Source organism: Gadus macrocephalus, chromosome 14, assembly GCF_031168955.1.
Source record: "Gadus macrocephalus chromosome 14, ASM3116895v1".
Lineage (NCBI taxonomy): Eukaryota > Metazoa > Chordata > Actinopteri > Gadiformes > Gadidae > Gadus > Gadus macrocephalus.
Genome location: NC_082395.1, coordinates 18,917,557 through 18,935,512, shown reverse-complemented (window position 1 = coordinate 18,935,512; position 17,956 = coordinate 18,917,557). Strand labels below are relative to the sequence as shown.

Here is a 17,956-nt window from a genome sequence, read left to right as displayed (position 1 = left end):
ACAATACTGAGAGATCATTATCTGTAGTTTACAGGTAATTACGTAGAAATTGGTAAATATCATACTTTTTGAATAGCAACGTTGACAACTGGAAACACGTTTCTCCAATGAAAAGTGCATTATTAACGAAATAATCGTAAGTAGAGCCACAGTCGTATGTTATTGCTACACATCGTAGTAGCTAGTGCATCGAACTTCATTTCACTTGTAGTGAAATGAAAATTGAGCGGAAGTAGGTAGGTGGGCGGTGCCAGGCTACTGGGCCAGAAAGCATCACCTGCAAAGGGCGGAGTTACGCCACGTTACCTGGTGATGACTAATTTGCGTAAGGGGGTTAAGCTTTCAGAAGGATGTATAGACCGACTTTCCAGTGGCCACTGGCCAGCCAACACGTTGTCTATTTCAAAACCTCTACGGACACTTTTGCTGGCAAAGTTAGTTTTCTCAAATTACTTGAGTACAGATCCTCGCCTGCAAGGTTAGCAACCTGGTTCGAAATAAATATGAAGAAAGTGAAACGTTCCGTTAACCCGGATATTAGCTTGTTTGATAAAAACTTTAGATATTAATCCGAAATCAGATTTGTGAAATTAATCAAGTGGACATCTGAATGCAAACTCCCACCTGTGCCTTAACCGCGGCCAGCCCATATGGGGTAATCACAAAAGCACCATCATGCGTTCGAGTGCGCCCAACCACAGACGAGAGCATGATCGGTGATCTGGCTTCGCGATACTTTCTGGTTTGAGAGCCGACGTACCGCCTTCTGTCATTCCTACACCCCGCCTAGCCGAGCTCCCTCGCCTCGACATTACGTTGTCTATATCGGAAAGAATGAGTGACCAAGGACTCTCGGAAGAGGCCGTGGTAGCAGCTTGCAAAGATGGAAATCCTATCACGAAGGTAGGGCGGTTGGTCTTGTTTCAAGTTTCTGAAAATAACTTCAAATTTGTATTCGTCTTCCTTCAAACACTACCAAAAACTGCACGTTTGGCTTCCTCCCCATACAAACGATGGCTGACAGTTCCAGTCGTGTGTGTATATATAGCCCGGTTGCGTTTGAAAGCACCTGACAAACGAACTGTTTCATTCAACTTAACATGTTAAAGTTTTAAAGGTTGACTGTGCGCATATCTGTATTGGTTGGCAGGCCAATGGTCGGCTATGCTGATTCGAATTGCAGGTGAAGCCAACAGTGTTAGGCCTCCTACTTTTTCCGTTGTTTACACAACTTACCTTTATTATCGTGTTATCGCAATGGGCCAAAAAGTATTCCTGGCGAGGTCATTCGAGCTCTTATCTCGCAGTTACTTTGCTGGAACGTCTTAAGGATCAAGTCATGATGACTCGATAATCGATTATGAATGCCTGCGACATACCTGCATTCACACCGGGGGCATGAGCCCTACGTTAACGTCAAGCATTAACTCATTGAAGCAAGATTCAAAACATCCTATGGACACATACTTGCTTAATTCTTTCTCTTTTTCTACTTCAAATCCCCTCGAATATGGATATTGGTTATGTCCTATAGTTAGAAGTTAGTTGGGCTTAAAGGTTACTACCATAAATATCCATATTAATGAATGACGACCTTGTCTCACAGAGTGCATTCTTATATCATGTCCTTACTGAGGGGAGAGAGAAACGGGTTTACCCTAGCATGTGTTTGTGATATAATAAGGGAAAAAGGTTTATGATATAAAACCAGTAAAACCAAACGTGAGAGTTTAACACTGAAGGCTTACTAGAATTGAACTGCTCTGTGCTTGCTGCTCTGTTGACTACTCTAATAGTCAGAACAGCTATTATACACAGTACAATATTCACCATCTTTATTACGGGGTTACAGGCTGAGGAGAGGAGGTCTGGATGATTGGAATGTGGAGGTTAAGAGGAGAGGGGACCTAGGGTTCTGCTGGCTGGGATGCGATGTAGCAAGATGGGACAGGGGCCAGGGTGATGACCTGAAAGCTGCAAAAAAAATATCATAGCCTTTGAATATCTCCCTGTATACAGGGAGATATTCAAGTGCATTAAAATCTGGCTCAGATATGTGTAGGAAAGGCTGCAACTGGAAAGGATGTTTTGAGAATAGCATGTGTATCATTATGGGCATGGTCTTTCCTGGATTAATTTGCGTCCATGCATCAATAAATTGACCCGTTTCTTGACTGGTCCAGACACACTTTTGCCCAACCGCCGACGCTTACACAAGCAGTGAGCTGGAAAGGACTCACTCATTCCCCTTGCACCTGCTGGTGCAGAGGGCAGCAAGAAGGAAAGGACATCACCACAATACCAACCTCCCTTCAAACGTTAATGACCTATTGGCCAATCTCTGCATTTACTGTACATGAGAGTGAAAATTAAATAACTGTCTTTTCAGAAGAAGTAGCACCGACTTGCCATGATCCCTGTCTAGCAATCACCCAGTGAGGTGAACGGTTGTATTTCCTGTATTATCGACCAGGGTATGCTGATGGTGTTCACCCAATGCAAAGTAATATAGACAATTTTCAAGATACCTTTTATGATCTCCGGCGACAGCTGGTTAAGGCCCAATCCCATTTCTACCCCTTACCCCTTCCCCTTACCCCTCCCCCTTCTTTTGAAGGGGTAAGGTACCCCTTCAAAAGAAGCGGGAGGGGTAAGGGGAAGGAAAAGATAGAAATGGGATTGGGCCTTAATAAGTGATTTACAGGCGTGGCCTCTAATGCATGACCACTGAGGCGTGGCCTCTAATGTATGACCACTGAGGCAGCCAGGGCCTCTAATGTATGACCACTGAGGCAGCCAGGGCCTCTAATGTATGACCACTGAGGCAGCCAGGGCCTCTAATGTAGACCACTGAGGCAGCCAGGGCCTCTAATGTATGACCACTGAGGCAGCCAGGGCCTCTAATGTATGACCACTGAGTCAGCCGGGCCTCTAACGCCCCGTGCCCACTACCTCCGTCCGTTGACTGATCCCCATTGACTTTGAATGGGGACGAACGAGAAATGCATTGTGGATCCGTCCGTTCCGTTGGAGCCTTCGGCTCCGTCAAGAAGTTGAAAAATGTTCAACTTTTTCGGCAGCGACGGATCCGTCATCCAATCAGATCGCGTATGTAAATTTAAGCACTGTGACGCGACTCGGGCTCTGACGATACTGGAAAGCGGGAAAACGGGTCATCTTGCATCGCAACAAGCACGAAGTAGCGGGAAGAACCCGGCGAAGCGATTTGATTGGCTGACGGATGCCTCTGCAAAGACTACTCCCCCATCAGTCAGCCACGCCTTCCCACGTCCGTTGACTGACGGAGGTAGTGGGCATGTAGGGTAATACATGACCACTGATGCATTCACTTAGTTCTGATGCATGACCACTGATGGGTGTCTCTGCTGTTTCAGGACTTCATGATGCAGCAGACCATGCTACGGGTGAAAGATCCGGTCAAATCGTTGGACTTCTACACCAGAATCATGGGAATGACGTAAGTCTGACTGGAATGTCTCGCACAATTGCTCGAGGACAGAGGATGCATCAGTGTATCCTGCCGGGAAGTCTTTGAGTGATTCCTCGACTACGTCCTGATAAACGCCCCTAAAGCCCCGAAACACAGTGTTTTGACCCTCGTGTTTACAGTTTCATTCAGATCACTTCGCTTAATGGAAGTAATTTGACCAAACTAATGTCATGAGACTACATTTACTTTAATACAGAGCAAAATACAGTGGCGCAGTAAGTTATAAAGGGTACTAATGTTGGTCTATGGGTGCATAAACATATTCTTTAGTGGGTGTCTCGGTGTGTTCCTGTGGGACATGTTGTGGTGACTGCGTTTGTTGGTTGTGTTTGCCGGTTACGCTGCCATTTCCGCTTTATTTATGGCCCATTATATTCTGAGCTCATTGAGTTGGTGATTCAGGCATTTCTAAGAGTTTTATTTCATAACTCCATGTTCTGTACCTATTGTTTAAAACAGGTTGGAGAGATCAAATACATTAGAACAAATGTATTAGTTTAGTTAAAGAGCTCTGCTTTAACCAACCTAGTACAAAAAACACCATGAAGCCTGTAGCTGTATTACATTTAATTAAGTATTATAATTATTATCAGATAATTTATTTTTTCAATATAACAAAAAGGCAGATTTATTTTTAATGTTTGCATATTTTGCCTATTAGGATTCTGAAATAAATCCTCTCTCATTGAGTTATTGTGATTAAGTTGAACTGAATTCATCATTGGGGATGTAATGTTAATAATCTTTCTTTCTGAAAGAAAACAAATGTATAAAATGACTTAGTTTTTTGCTTCTTGTTTTCAATTCCTTTATAGTAGGAATATATATTCCTATATAAAGCCTACTTTATATGGGATTATATATTCCAACCCTGTAGAGTCAAAATTCTTATTCTGCTGATTTTCTGTTTTCAGTACTTTATAAGGCCCCATTGTTATTGTAATTAATGTCTGATGCCTAGTGTCTCCAGCAAGTCCCCAAGACGGACAGCTAAACAGAATGTAGAGCATGTACACAAACACATGGTTAATAGTTGAACATATTTGTATGTCTCCGTATCCACCAGGCTACTGCAGAAATTCGACTTCCCCGCCATGCGCTTCTCACTCTTCTTCTTGGGCTATGAGGACAAGAAGGAGATTCCCTCCGAGGTGAAGGAGAAGACTGCCTGGACCTTCTCCAGGAGAGCCACCATCGAGCTGACGCAGTAAGAGCAACCGTTGACTCACTAACCGGCTTCCTCACATGAAACGGGGCCCGTAGTTGTCTCATGTGTAGTTGTCCTAACTGGCCAACCATTCTGAAAAAGGGGACATCCTTTTTGCCCTACCTTTTAGGAAGAAATCCAAGTTGTATATTTTGGTGTCCAAGCTCGCAAAAAATACTCTTTATGAATGAAAATCCACACTTTATCAATTATATTAAATCAAAGTAGAAACAGAATGAGACCCCCCCCCCCCCCCCCATTATGTTAACGGAACACTGTTATACTGACAATTCAAATAATCTCACTTTTCAAGACTCCCAAAGCAATACACAGTGTGAGGGGGTTACGACTCTTCATCCACTATTTCATGAATCGTTTCAATTACCAACCCAATTATTGAATGGTTGGATAAAGACCAGGATTTGACCAGTTGTCTCCTCTCTGGTCTGCGCCCCTCTCTCCTGCACCTGGGCTCTTCTACCCTCCAGTAACTGGGGTTCTGAGAGTGACGAGAACCAGTCTTATCACAACGGTAACTCGGATCCTCGTGGCTTCGGTGAGTTTGCTTCATTAGTTTGTCTATGTGTGTGTTTTTAATATCTAAAACCCTTTCAACATATAACCAGTCCCATTTTATCTTACGCCGTTACTCTACTGGACAGGTCATATCGGTATTGCTGTACCTGATGTCTTTGCTGCCTGCAAAGTGTTTGAAGAGCAGGGGGTCACATTCGTCAAGAAACCAGATGATGGTAAGCCTAGATGGAATTCCAAAAATTGAATTTTTAAAATAAGATTCACAGCATCAATAATCAGAAAGTTGAAAAGAGCTAATTCTGGGCTGCAAAGTTCCTGTTGAGATAGGTGAACTGTTGCTTTCAAAACCAATTCAAAGCTTCTGGCTAATGTTACAAGGACATTCTTACAATTGCAAGTTAGTTATGGTAAAAAAAAAAAAAAGAACTGTTACATGACTTGGGTCTTGAACTGAGGATATGAGGTCACTTTGTGTGCGTTTGTGTCTCAGGTAAAATGAAAGGCTTGGCGTTTATCCAAGACCCTGATGGTTACTGGATTGAAATCCTGAGTCCCAACAACATGGTGTCCATCACCTCCTAGAAACCAGCCAGTGCTCCCCCCCCCTCCGCCGTGGTACAGAGTCACACAGCCAGTCTGCTGCTGGCGCTTCCAGTGAGCAGCTAACATTACTTACAGACACACAAACAAGACTGTGAACCAAGGTGTGCAGTTTGATGCCGTTTGATTTAACACCACATTTCATAAAATGGGAAAATCAGATCTGACTTTCCATTGAAATGAAGTGTTCAAAGTCTTCAACATTTTCTTTTTGGATTGAAATATAGTATTGATCTTGTGATGCGGTTGCTACTGTGCAATAAACGTTGCTGTTTCCAAACAAGTGCTTGCTGTCATTTTAGTACAATTTGGTTTCTGATTGAATTTTGGGGCAGCTGAAAAGCTGATAAACTGATAAAAATATATAGATTTGGCGCCTAGCCATTTCTTTAAGTTTCACTCACATGGCATACCTACTGTGAGTTTCATTGACCAGTGTAGCAACAAAATGACAAAATGACATTGACTAGGCGATGTTTATATTGCTCCAGAAGAGATAATGAGAGTATGAACAGTATAACAAATTTTCCGTCAAAGTTGATTAATATATATATTACATGTAATTGTTATTCTGTCTTACAAAATGTTTCTAAATCTAGATTTGGCTAAACGAATGTTCATTACCCTAGAACAGTTACGGTATATTTTCTTTGATTTCTGATTTACAGTACTAGTCTCTTTATTACTCAATATGGTGTAGTTTCGCCAACAAAAAAAATCCAATGATGCATTGTGATGTACAAGCCCTGTGGGGAAAATCGATGCATTTCCCCCCCCCGAAATTGGATCGCAGCCAGCAGAAAGCGCTGTTTCACTTCCCCTCCCTATACCCCTAATTCTACAGGCTTTACGGGAATCAGTACAATGGAAACACAATACCAGAATGTGGACATGTCCCTTAAAGATGGCTAAGGTATAGCTCAACAATAACAATATTTCCATTAGTGATGTACAAAGTGACCATTATTGTCTTTGCATGTAGGCTAACAGCATCCCCAAGGAGGTTCCATCGATGTGTTTGTAAGGGATGGGTCTCAGGTGAGAATCCCAACACAGTTATGTTATCGATCTGTTTGATGGTGACTGGAACCTCTAACAAATTGAGCTGGCATCTATTTGAGGCTGTTGTGTGGATGCTTCTATGTATCTGCCGTAATGACGTTACTGCAATCAATCATCTGTATATTTTTAACACATCGCTTCAATAACATTCTGACCGGCAAAAGGTGAGATCTTAAGCGACCAAAAATAAAAAATAATATCTTGGATAGTACACACAAGATTGTATTGAGGAAGATTCAAATCTGAATTGGGACATTTTAAAAACACATGACAAGGGCAGTCCTATTCCTTTAAAAGGTTAAATATCCTCGAGGCTATTCACTCCTAAAAGGTGCAACCATATCACAGGGAAGCAAATCAAAAACGGCCCACTCCGGCTAACGCCCTCTCGTTGAACAGGTGGGATGAGATGACAGGTTGTCTGTGGAGGATCTATTGAAATGTACCAGAAAGAACAGCCATCCAATGCTAATCCCAACCCCCTCAATTGCCTCCAGAGTAACTCCTCAAGAACAGTGGAGAATGAGTGACAGTGGTCTGGCAAGGAGGGGAGAGTGCTTTCGTCCACAGTTCATCTTCTCGATCCAAGAAAAAGAACAACTAGAGATGAGGGAAAAGTAGACTAGAAATGAATAGCTCAATCCTCTCATTAATATGTACTACCATACTTCTCTACCGTTCTAATTTATTGTCATTTATTGACAGAGATGTCTCCCAATGAGAATGATAGAAATGGACCACTCATGTTATGGCTGCAGCTGTATGGGGGACAGCATGCTGGAAGATACGCTTGGCAAAGGCTGGCAGATGCTAAACCAGGGGACGGGGTGTCTGTGGGAAGCAGGCGCACGCTGGCTCTGGTGCTCATAAAGGAAACAAGAGGAGACAGAGGAAAGGCAGAGGGGAGAATCTCAATGACCAACCGAAGCCGGAAGAGCTGGCTCTGTGCTGTGAAACAATTCCCATCAATCATGCCTTCAAACCAGAACCTGATGGATCACTTTAATAACACGGGTGGAACTGGTTTGCAAATAAATTAAACTAAAGGCTTACGGTCTATTGAGTGTTTCTACACATGATGCCCACAGAGGATGTGGGCGTCATGTCTTTGTCATCTATCCAGAGCTGAGGTCAAATGAAAGGGTGAGTCCAATATGCATGGTCATTGAGGAACTTCACAAAACACATCATCCTGAACTATATACAGTAGGAGCATTTGTAATTTAGAGGGTGCCAAGAAGAATCCTAGCTCTGCTTTAGAAATATTTAACAGGGCTTGAGATAAACTACCAAGCTGATGATTACACTTTGCTAATAGGGGTATTGTTGCCATTCTTAAAATGTGAAGGTAGAGTGTTCATGTTGCACGTCAATGCTGCGAGATGCAATCATTTCAATAGGTTAGGAAAAATAATGAGTAAAGCATGGAGCAAAAACACAGATAAATTGTTTATTTCAAATCTAGCCTATAGCCCTATCATACAGAAAATGAACAAATGTTCAAAGCATATACGATTTTACAGCAGACAACAGAGCCCTTCCATCAACTGAACACCAGTTAAGTATGATTGTCATTGTGCATTGGTACATTTCACAAAATGGGGAATAACGATAACATCTAGAAGCAATTTACAATGCATCCATGCACTTCATAATGAACGATTGCATAGCTTGACGGTTTTGCCCTTAGTACTAAAGTGTGCTTTTTGAATATAGAAAAGCACATGAGTCACATAAGCCCTGTTTGTGGTTCCTCTTTGTCACGTCCACCTGGTAACTCCTCCTCCAAGCAGTGCATCAAAGGAGCAGAACATTTACATTTTGAATGTTGATACACAAAACAAAAAAGCTATCTGCTATGGTGCAGAGAAGAAATCCTCTCTTATAACAAAATGATCCCACAATGAAGTAGCATGGTTTGCTTGGTTAATAATAAAGAGAAGAACCATGCAAGTAGTGAATATCTCCTTTTAAAGATAAAAAGTCATGGTCATCCCTTTAAGTACAGCGTAGATTGGCAAGAAACGCCTGTGCTTCTTGAAGAAAGAGAAGGCGTACAGGTAGACCTAGCTAGCTCTGTATCCAACAGCTACAGGACACTCCGGTCCCCTGCTATCCAGCTCCTCCTCCTGATGTCCACTGAAGGCCCATGGCTGGGCTCGGCACTGGGAAGGCCGGGCACAGGCGTGTGGTTGAGACCGAGGCCCCATCGAAGCATCTCTCTCTCTGAAATCACTGATTCCGAGGCCATAAGGACGCACACCAGCCCAGGGATCTGAGCCAGACTTCAACAAGACTCCACGGTTCCATGAGACCGCCCCTCAGATTCGTACATGGAATGTGCTGGAGCAAAAAGACAGACAAGATTAATTACTGCTACAGACAACATGAATCCTATGTTGACCATGTTACGTAACCAGAGTCTGACAGGGCAGAACATACCAGGGAATATATATTGGAGTTTTTAGAGTGTTCAACTCCCAGATTATTGTTTTTAGGTTCGATCCCCTCAGCCTAGCTGTAGGCCAATTTACAGCCAGAACATCGATAATATTTGCTGGCTACCTATCAGAGCTCATTTAATAAAATCATGGCAACACTATTTATTACAGACCCTCGATATAGTTACACTATCAGTGATTAACGTCCCTGGTTCTGAACCGGTTTCAGCCAGTCTCCAGGGCCGCTAAGCTAAGGTTAAAGTTATATTTGTCAAATACAAAGTCATACATGTACACCTAGCAGTGAAATGCTCGCGTAGCCTGCTCCTTTGACTGTGCTTGGACAAACCAGGATAAAATACACAATTATATAATACTAATATATATAGTATAAAAGCCCTGGCATGTATATAAATAAATTGAAAATAGAGCAAAATAAAATACAAATTTAATCACATCTGGGTATATTAAGTTAAACGTATGCAGATGATACAGTCCAAAAAGCAGTATTGAATGTGCAGTGCCGTATGTAGCAGGACATGGTTAAGGTGACGGTGCAGTATTCAACATAGAGGCAGTGTTCGTGACGGGAGCCTGTTGAGAGCATGCTGGGGTCTGGGGTGTGCGGCTCATTTAGGAACCGTACGGTGTATTTCCTGAGCCTCTCTGTATTCGCCTCACCAAAACAGTATCTCTTCTCTGACCTCAGCCGGGAGAAGAGGTCGAAGTATTGCTGGAGAGTCCGGAATGATTTTTCCCGAGTGATGGATGGATTTATGGTTACATCAAACGGGGGGCCAAATCAAGCGTCTCAGAAATAGAGCGACATTAACTTTTACTGCAGGATTGTTTGTTCATGGTTTAGGCAGAGTAATGAAACCCTCTACAGTGTGCTGTCCTGGCAGTAAAAAACACTTTGATCCTGCAAGCATTTTATTGGTTTCTGTGGCCTGTGTGTGTGTGTGTGTGTGTGTGTGTGTGTGTGTGTGTGTGTGTGTGTGTGTGTGTGTGTGTGTGTGTGTGTGTGTGTGTGTGTGTGTGTGTGTGTGTGTGTGTGTGTGTGTGTGTGCGCTTGCGTGCATGCATGCGTGTTTGTGTGTCTGATATTAATGTGTGTGTATATGCACGCACAAACATAAAGGCTAGTATCTAAAGTTATGGCTTTACTTATTCACACTATACACACACACATATACTATTCTACATTCAATTAATTGAATCTATCTGTAACCATATATTTGCATTGCTCTTCCCATCTCTCATCAGCCCGATAAGCCCTCTCTCTGTACCTCAGGAAATCAGGAGCTTTGGAGATCATGTTCTCAAAGTCAGCAAAGGAGAGCTTGCTGTCCCCGTCAAGGTCCGCCTCCTCGATGGCCTTGTCACAGACCAGGGTGACCTCCTCCGGGGTCAGCTCCCCTTTGGTCAGCTTGTTAATGGTCTTCTCCAGGTCCTCCTTACAGATGAAGTTGTCCCTGTTGAAATCTGGGCCACAACAAGTAGAAACCCATCAGCCACACCCTTGGCTTCTGCACAAAACGTTTCTGCCGAAACCCACTGAACCCAATAACGTCAATTATGTTCAGCTGTAATGGCATTTGTTTTTTATAAGGTCATAATCTAATTGGAGATGACATTTTACACAAGTTGAGGTGATGCATCATTCCCTGTTAAAGTGTTGCATCACTGAACACACACAGGCACAACCACTTTGATTACCATATATCTTGAAGGCGTATCTCGTCTTGAGTTCCCTCGAGGACGACTCACACAGTGCCGAGAACATGTCGACAAAGTCGTTGAAGCTCAGATCCCCCTGGCCGTCCTCAGAGAAAGTCTGCACTATCCGGTCTCTGAAGGGATTTTCCTACCAGTGACAGAGCAAAATGGAACAATATGTCTGAAACAGTACAAAACAAGATAAATATGACAATGTTGTTAATACTAAGGTTAGAGTATACATTATCTAAAAAAATGAGTGCACATAAACGCATTCTGTCAGTCTTTCTAAATCATGCACACAAGCACAAATACACATTATTATGCAAGCACTAATCATTGAACAAGAAACCACTATTAAGTGTCATCTCGAAGAAGCTTATGAGCCTTGGCTCACTCTGTCACTCTTGGAGATATCATAAAGGTCCCTGTGTTTCATTGGCAAGACTGGCCCTGTTTATATGAGACAAAATAACTATATTCTCCATTGTTTTTTGTAATTTAGATTTGATCTAGGTTAAAAAAAAAGAATCTGTTGTTTATACAAATGGCACATCCTAATCACAACTGTCTAAGCCTGTTTAGACGTAGGCAGAGATCCCTACTTGATATGCACACACACACAGGTTTGTGTACCGCAACTGATGTTGACATAGTGACCGAGTACCAGTCATCTTTGCTTTGGATAATGCAACGAATCCTGTTTGATAAAAGAAATGCAATGTCTTTGACTAGCAGAACTTTGAGCTAAGCACCAGAATAACAATGATTCAGCAAGAAATTCTGTCGAGACAAACACATATTTCTCATCAATCCAGATTGAATGTAGAGAAAGAATCTCTCTTTGCACTGCGATCACACAACATTTTTCTTGACTTGAAGATGGGGTGGGAGGTGATCTCCTATCTAAGGCCCAATCTCCCAGCAGTACCTTCAGCTCAGGCATGCTGACGAGAAGCGAGAGGGGCAGCTTGATGTCCGGGTTGTTGGTATAATCCAAGGGCACTAAATGTGGAGCCAGCTCACGGTATCGACCATGTAACCTGCAACACACACATACACGCACAAACACACAGACACACACATATTAAAGGGATACGCCAGGGGATATTTACATTGTTTTCAGCCTGTCTTCAGGCATGTTTTCTTTTTCCAAATACCCTCTGTATTTCCCTCATATGAACAGGAGCTGGGCTACTGTTACTCAATGGTCAATGGAAGCGGCCAGGGGAAAGTAAATGCTTACCCAGTGTGCTCCCCTTTTGCACAATGTGATGATGAATTTGGAATTGAACAACTTATCTGAATCTGGTTAATACAAGAAAAGGTCTATGCCAAAATAACCTAAAGTAATTGAATGACCAAAAAGTGACGAAAAATCGAATGTGAATGAAAACTAAACAAATAAGTACCACAAAGGTAAAATCTATCCCTTCGTCCACGGCAGGTGTCTGGAGGGGTAAAGCAACTGTAGCCTCGTCTCCGGGAACTCTCCTACCGAGGAGGACGACATTCTACCTGTGGGTGTGCAACTCAGACTCACTGCAAATTAGCCTTATCGTCCTGGCACTCAGCCCAGCCCTGCCTCCATTATTTCTCATCATAGTGCCATAAAATCTAGTCTGGCTCAGCTGCAGCTTTGTCTAGCAGGTGGAGGGGGGTGTGTGGTTGTAATGTTGCTGCCCAACCAATATATTGTTGCAAAGTGGGCGGAGCTATATTGGGTGTTGGACGTAAAAAGAACATAGATTTCAGCCATTTACACTTTTTGTTACGGGTTTGTTGCAGTTCATGAAAGTGATGTTAAGCTAGCCCTGTGAGACTATTCAGGCACTCATTCATTCATTCATTCATGCATTTGGCAATGAATATCATTCTGGCCTTGGCTGCGAGGCAATCCATTTTCAAATATGGGCATGGCCTTAACTTAAACACCAGCCAATCAGATTTGAATAACTGAGTAACCCTCTGGCTCTCTTTGCCCTTGTTCAATTTGATTGGAGGTCAACCAAAAACATATGGTCCTCTGAGAAAAGCCATCCCTGCAGATTTCTATTCATCTTTAAATCGGTTAAACCTGTTTTGGTTGCTCCATAGATTTCTCCACTCTCCTTGGATGCCAGCATTTATTGCATTTCTTTGCGGCAGACTGCAGTGTTCCTTACTCATCATTGTGGAGTGTGCGGTGTTGAGGGCTGGTTAAGGCGGCCTCAGCGGGCCCGTCTCCAGACTGAATAGGCTCTGGGGCTGGGTGACGCTGCATGGTTGTGTTCCATTGGGCCATCAATGCACTCAGGTTAACGTTCTCAGGCTGCCACACAGACTCCTAGGTGCCCAAGTCCACTCAAATGCTTTAAAGAGAACAGTTATGTACCATTTGAGAACGCACTATTTAAACTCCCTCCTGGAGAGCTTATTTAACCGTTTTTTTTATTTTGTAAGACGCTTTCAACTTGCTCGAGGCCATGCTGATCGGCAGGAAAAAGGCGAATGGACACTGGCGAGATCAACATGGTGTAATAAGGGTGATGTAAAGCAGTCCAAACGAGGGTCTTAAACATTCTTTCTCTACAGGATATATCAAACGTTTATTTAACACTGTTCAATTGCACACCGTTTGGCGTTGAGATATAGCTAATGTCGTACCTGCAATACCCAATTACACACACTCACACTCACTCCGCTGACCTTTAACCAAATGCCTTTTCCATTAAATCCTTTCATGGGATGCACCAGCTTTTACCGCTGCCTCCTCAGAGGCACGCGCTTCATTGCGGCCCCCATAAAGGCACTCACCAGGAAATCATTCGGTGAGGCAGAGTTTGCATTTGAGGAGAAAAAGCAACGCTTCAGCACAGCTCACGTTTCAAAGCCCTCTGACCACCACTTTAGGTTGATGAATCTGTCCTCAGACGTCAGCTCATTCTCTTCTCCCCCTGCCCATCGTGCACCCAGAGCAAGAATCCTGCCAGTTACCATCCAGCCTCCATTGTCCGCTACCTGCTCTGTCCGCTACATTTACATTTAGGGGATTTTGCTTACGCTGTAATCCAAAACGACTTCCAACCATTCATTCACACATTCACACACCGATGGCGGAGTCAACCAAGCAGGGCGACAACAACCGGCTCGTCAGGATGCAGTCAGGGTAAGGTTTCTTGCTCAGGGACACCTCTTCATTCAGCTAGAAGGAGCCGGGGATCGACCTAGCACTCTTCCGGTTACCAGTCAACCCGCTCTACCGCTACGTTCCACGACCTATGCTAAGATATGGTCCCATATCTCTACAGTCTTCATTACCAGTTTACCTCAATGAGATGATTAGACCAGTACTTTGGTCCAGTGGACCAAAGTGGCAGATTTGGTTTCAGCCCTCAAACTCGAGGATGTCTGATGAGATACAGACCGATGCTGTTCTGGGAGAAATAATGGATGCATAGTTTTTGTACGCCGATGCAGGCGCTACTGGAAAATAACCCGTATTTCCCTGCATAAAGGTCCCATGACATGCCACCAGGTGAGAGTGCAATTAGCTAATCAAGCAAGCTTACAACCTGATAGGCTGATGGACGCTCTAAGCCATCGGTCCTATTGAAGCCCAGAGACACACATCTGGCTGGCAGTGATATATCTCCCTCTAAAGGTGGAGCGGCTTACATGGGAGCATCATATAATTACCCGCATGCAAAAGGCAGCGAAGTAAAAAGAGACTAAAAACTGCTTACACTGGGTTGATGATTTGATTATAGAACATGAAGCTCGGATCCAGAATGGCAATTGAAAAGGAGTGAAAAGGCTTCTTAATGAATAGAATATGACGAAGTCTTGGGCCAACAGAATACCAGCCGAACATCATTCATTAATGAAGCATTTCTGCAGGTGTAAATCTTATTCAGTCTTGCATTAAGAACAACCAGTGTCCTGCACACTTAAACTAAACAAATTGCGGACTGCTGAAACAAAGACCTGTCCAACATCCCGCACCCGTACAGCATTCCCTTGGCAGCTGGGGTGAGCTCATCCCATAATTGTGATTGGACGTGCACTGGCAACCCTACAGGGTTTTAATGGCTTTAGAATACTGAGACCAGCGAAAATAACGGCAGAGGCTAGCGATACATGCCCTTCGAGATGCTCCAGGAGAAGGTAGAGCAAGAGAGAGTGTAAGGGCTGCTGAGAGCAGGGGGGGGGCCGGGGAGAGGGGGTCCTCGGGCAGTATAGAGAAGGGGAGAGGGGAGGGGGGGGGGGGTGTGCTGGGGAAAACAGCGGGTAATGGGAGCAGAGGAAAGCAGGGAAGATGGGGTTTTCTGTTGGGGTGCGGGGGATAGTGAGCAGGGGTAGATATGGGTAGCGCAGGAGGGGAGAGGGGGTTGCTGGGGAGGGCAGGGGATGATGGGAGCAGGAGGGGGAGGAGGGGACGCAGGGCGGCGGGGCAACGCAGGGCCGAGGGCAGCCTGTTCTCTTCTCGCTGTGCAGTGTTCATTCTGAGATCGGACGGGAGATGGAGAAGGTTAGCGAGGGAGAGAGCATGAGGGCGAACAGTGGTGATGACACCGACGTTATGGGGTCAGGAGGGCACATCTACACTCATTGGAAAGTCACGAATGGGCGGGCATGATTATTTCTTATGTAACCTTACACACGCACGCACACATACGCGCACACACTCGATTGCTGCTTGCAGCAATCCATTGTAGTCCAAAGATAACGTCCCCTTCTGAGACAACAGTGGGTTTCAAATATGGGAGCCAAAGGTATCATTGCAGGAGGACACGCTGAGCTTAGTGATGGTTGGGCAGGCATGGCCTCTTTGTGTTCCTCTGCTTCCCACCACAAGGTTGACGTGTCCCTTCCAGAGGAAGGTGTAACCCTGTCCATCCTCTTTAGAGGGCCGTCCCCTTCTTCCAGGAGCCTGGTGTCACTCAACAACTTCAAAGCGCGTCGGACCCACAGCAACAAGAAGAGTTCTTCTATGTCAGGGTTTGACGTTTGAGAGTTCCATGTCGCCGGTTTAATAGTTCATATATCGTTTGTGTTTCGACCACTGAAACGGAATGCCTACCTTACCCGATAGTTAGGGTAAGCTGGTATGCCTGGAGCCACAAGGACAACCATTGCTGTGTGTGGCACTGCAAAAATACATACGTACATTCATACATACGTACATAAAGAAACAATACAAAACTAGCTCCAGGGATGGGCAAGTTTAATAATAATAATCACAATCATATATTTTTTATTATTATTATTATTATTATTATTATTATTATTATTATTATTATATAGTACATAAACATACAATGCCAACTCACCGTAGGATCTCTTTTCGGGGAAAGAAAGTGCAGTCCTGCAAATACAAGAGCAGTCCAGTCAGACTAGGAGGATAAATACACCAGAGGAAGTAGAATGGAGGCCAGTGCAGATATAGATGATATTCCAGCTGATCAGTGTACATATAGATGATATTCCAGTTGATCAGGGAACATATAGATGATATTCCAGCTGATCAGTGTACATATAGATGATATTCCAGTTGATCAGGGAACATATAAATGATATTCCAGCTGATCAGTGTACATATAGATGATATTCAAGTTGATTTGCTTTCCTCAATAAACAGCAACAGGAAAGACAAACAAGGCATTCTAGATTGCTTGAATGAAGAGAATGCTAATATTATATGACGTTATATTATACGCCTATATTTATCAGACAAGATCGAGTAGTCGACACAATCAACGAGGGATAAACTGTTAAAGAAATCATGCCCCCATGCTTTTAATAAGTGATATTTATTTGTTTCACGGTAAACTCTAAAGCCAATGTATATTTTTATGATTCCCGGGGAAGCGCCTAGAAGATGAACGTCTCTGTAGAGCCTAATAACACTAAGGAACAAACGACAGGATCTCACCTGATAGGCTTCGAACTGTTCATCGGTAAACGTTGTTTGCTTGTTACCCATTCTAGTTGAGTGATTTTTCCATCACAGAAATGCATCACATCGGAAATTCGTTCAGACTAGCATCCTTTTATCTCACAGAAAATGATGTCACGTTGATAAAGGCGTCTGAAAATAACTGGTCAAATATCGGATTCTTCAAACGGAAAAATGAATAAATCTTGTTATATATTGGACGCTCCCTTTCGTCAAAGAAAAACATCCTTTTTTACGCATCCGTCCAAAGAGGTGGCGCGGGTACCAGTTACGCCTTGCTGCTCGTTAGGAGACTACAGGGGATGTTGCAGTCATCGTCGATGATACAGAGCCACCAGGCGGCAACTCCGCAACTCTCCACAGTGCAGGCCGCTCCATTTAAATAATACAATTATATTACATATAACTATGTTAGACATAATTATAATATACAATACTTTACACAATAAAAAAGAATGCTAAATCGCATTAACATAATTATGTGAAGAAAATAAAAAATAAATATAAATGAAATAACCTACAATTTACAACTCGAAATGGCAAATCTCAATTTCGTTCTCTTTGGCGGCACCTATGGCGAAAAAACCACTCCCTCCCACAGACAGGTGGGTTGAATAGCGAGTGCGTTCCAAATCGCATACCGGTACCTTTACTTTTTTGCTTGTAGTACTCCAGCTATATTTACAACGAACATACTGTTGCACACATCATGCATACAATTGGGGCATGTGATTGGCCTTAAAACCCCAGCCTGGTTGGGCTCCACTTATATACTATCTACCACCTTTATTTGTGGAAAATCTGCCACCAAGGAATATAAATCAATCAACAATATTAATATTAAAGGTACAGGAAGGGGATAGCCTGCCTTGTAGTGTCACACTAGCCAACAATGCTTATAATACATTAGTAAAGAGTAAGCTACTACATAGTACTTTACG

General features: G+C 43.4%; 2 protein-coding genes across 3 annotated transcripts; one reads left to right on the top strand and one right to left on the bottom strand.

The window, feature by feature from the left end:
- The first annotated feature begins 363 nt into the window (after nt 1–363).
- Nucleotides 364–6,138, top strand: LOC132471848 (lactoylglutathione lyase-like). Its single transcript, XM_060071172.1, has 6 exons — nt 364–903; nt 3,396–3,478; nt 4,578–4,718; nt 5,207–5,274; nt 5,381–5,470; nt 5,746–6,138. The coding sequence occupies exons 1-6, from the start codon at nt 835–837 to the stop codon at nt 5,835–5,837; spliced, it is 543 nt and encodes a 180-aa protein (XP_059927155.1). The 5' UTR covers nt 364–834; the 3' UTR covers nt 5,838–6,138.
- A 2,215-nt stretch (nt 6,139–8,353) lies between these two features.
- On the bottom strand, nt 8,354–17,334 carry LOC132471847 (calcium and integrin-binding family member 2-like). 2 transcript variants are annotated; one of them, XM_060071170.1, is made up of 6 exons: nt 16,992–17,334; nt 16,377–16,424; nt 12,009–12,120; nt 11,078–11,225; nt 10,648–10,843; nt 8,354–9,260 (listed from the first exon to the last, which is right to left on the bottom strand). In XM_060071170.1, the coding sequence occupies exons 1-6, from the start codon at nt 17,075–17,077 to the stop codon at nt 9,239–9,241; spliced, it is 612 nt and encodes a 203-aa protein (XP_059927153.1). In that variant the 5' UTR covers nt 17,078–17,334; the 3' UTR covers nt 8,354–9,238. The 2 variants fall into 2 exon arrangements, with proteins under 2 accessions (XP_059927153.1, XP_059927154.1); XM_060071171.1 differs by having other exon boundaries at nt 16,390–16,424; nt 16,992–17,329.
- Between the last annotated feature and the right edge of the window lie 622 nt (nt 17,335–17,956).

Bases quoted from the DNA above. Each gene is read 5' to 3' on its own strand.
- LOC132471847 (XM_060071170.1), bottom strand. From the start codon at position 17,077: ATGCATTTCTGTGATGGAAAAATCACTCAACTAGAATGGGTAACAAGC. The intron at 16,425-16,991 runs GTGAGATCCTGT...TTGTATTTGCAG, and splicing joins AACAGTTCGAAGCCTATCAG to GACTGCACTTTCTTTCCCCG. The intron at 9,261-10,647 runs GTACAGAGAGAG...TTTTTGCTCCAG, and splicing joins AAAGCTCCTGATTTCCTGAG to CACATTCCATGTACGAATCT.
- LOC132471848 (XM_060071172.1), top strand. From the start codon at position 835: ATGAGTGACCAAGGACTCTCGGAAGAGGCCGTGGTAGCAGCTTGCAAA. The intron at 904-3,395 runs GTAGGGCGGTTG...CTGCTGTTTCAG, and splicing joins ATGGAAATCCTATCACGAAG to GACTTCATGATGCAGCAGAC. The intron at 5,471-5,745 runs GTAAGCCTAGAT...TTTGTGTCTCAG, and splicing joins CGTCAAGAAACCAGATGATG to GTAAAATGAAAGGCTTGGCG.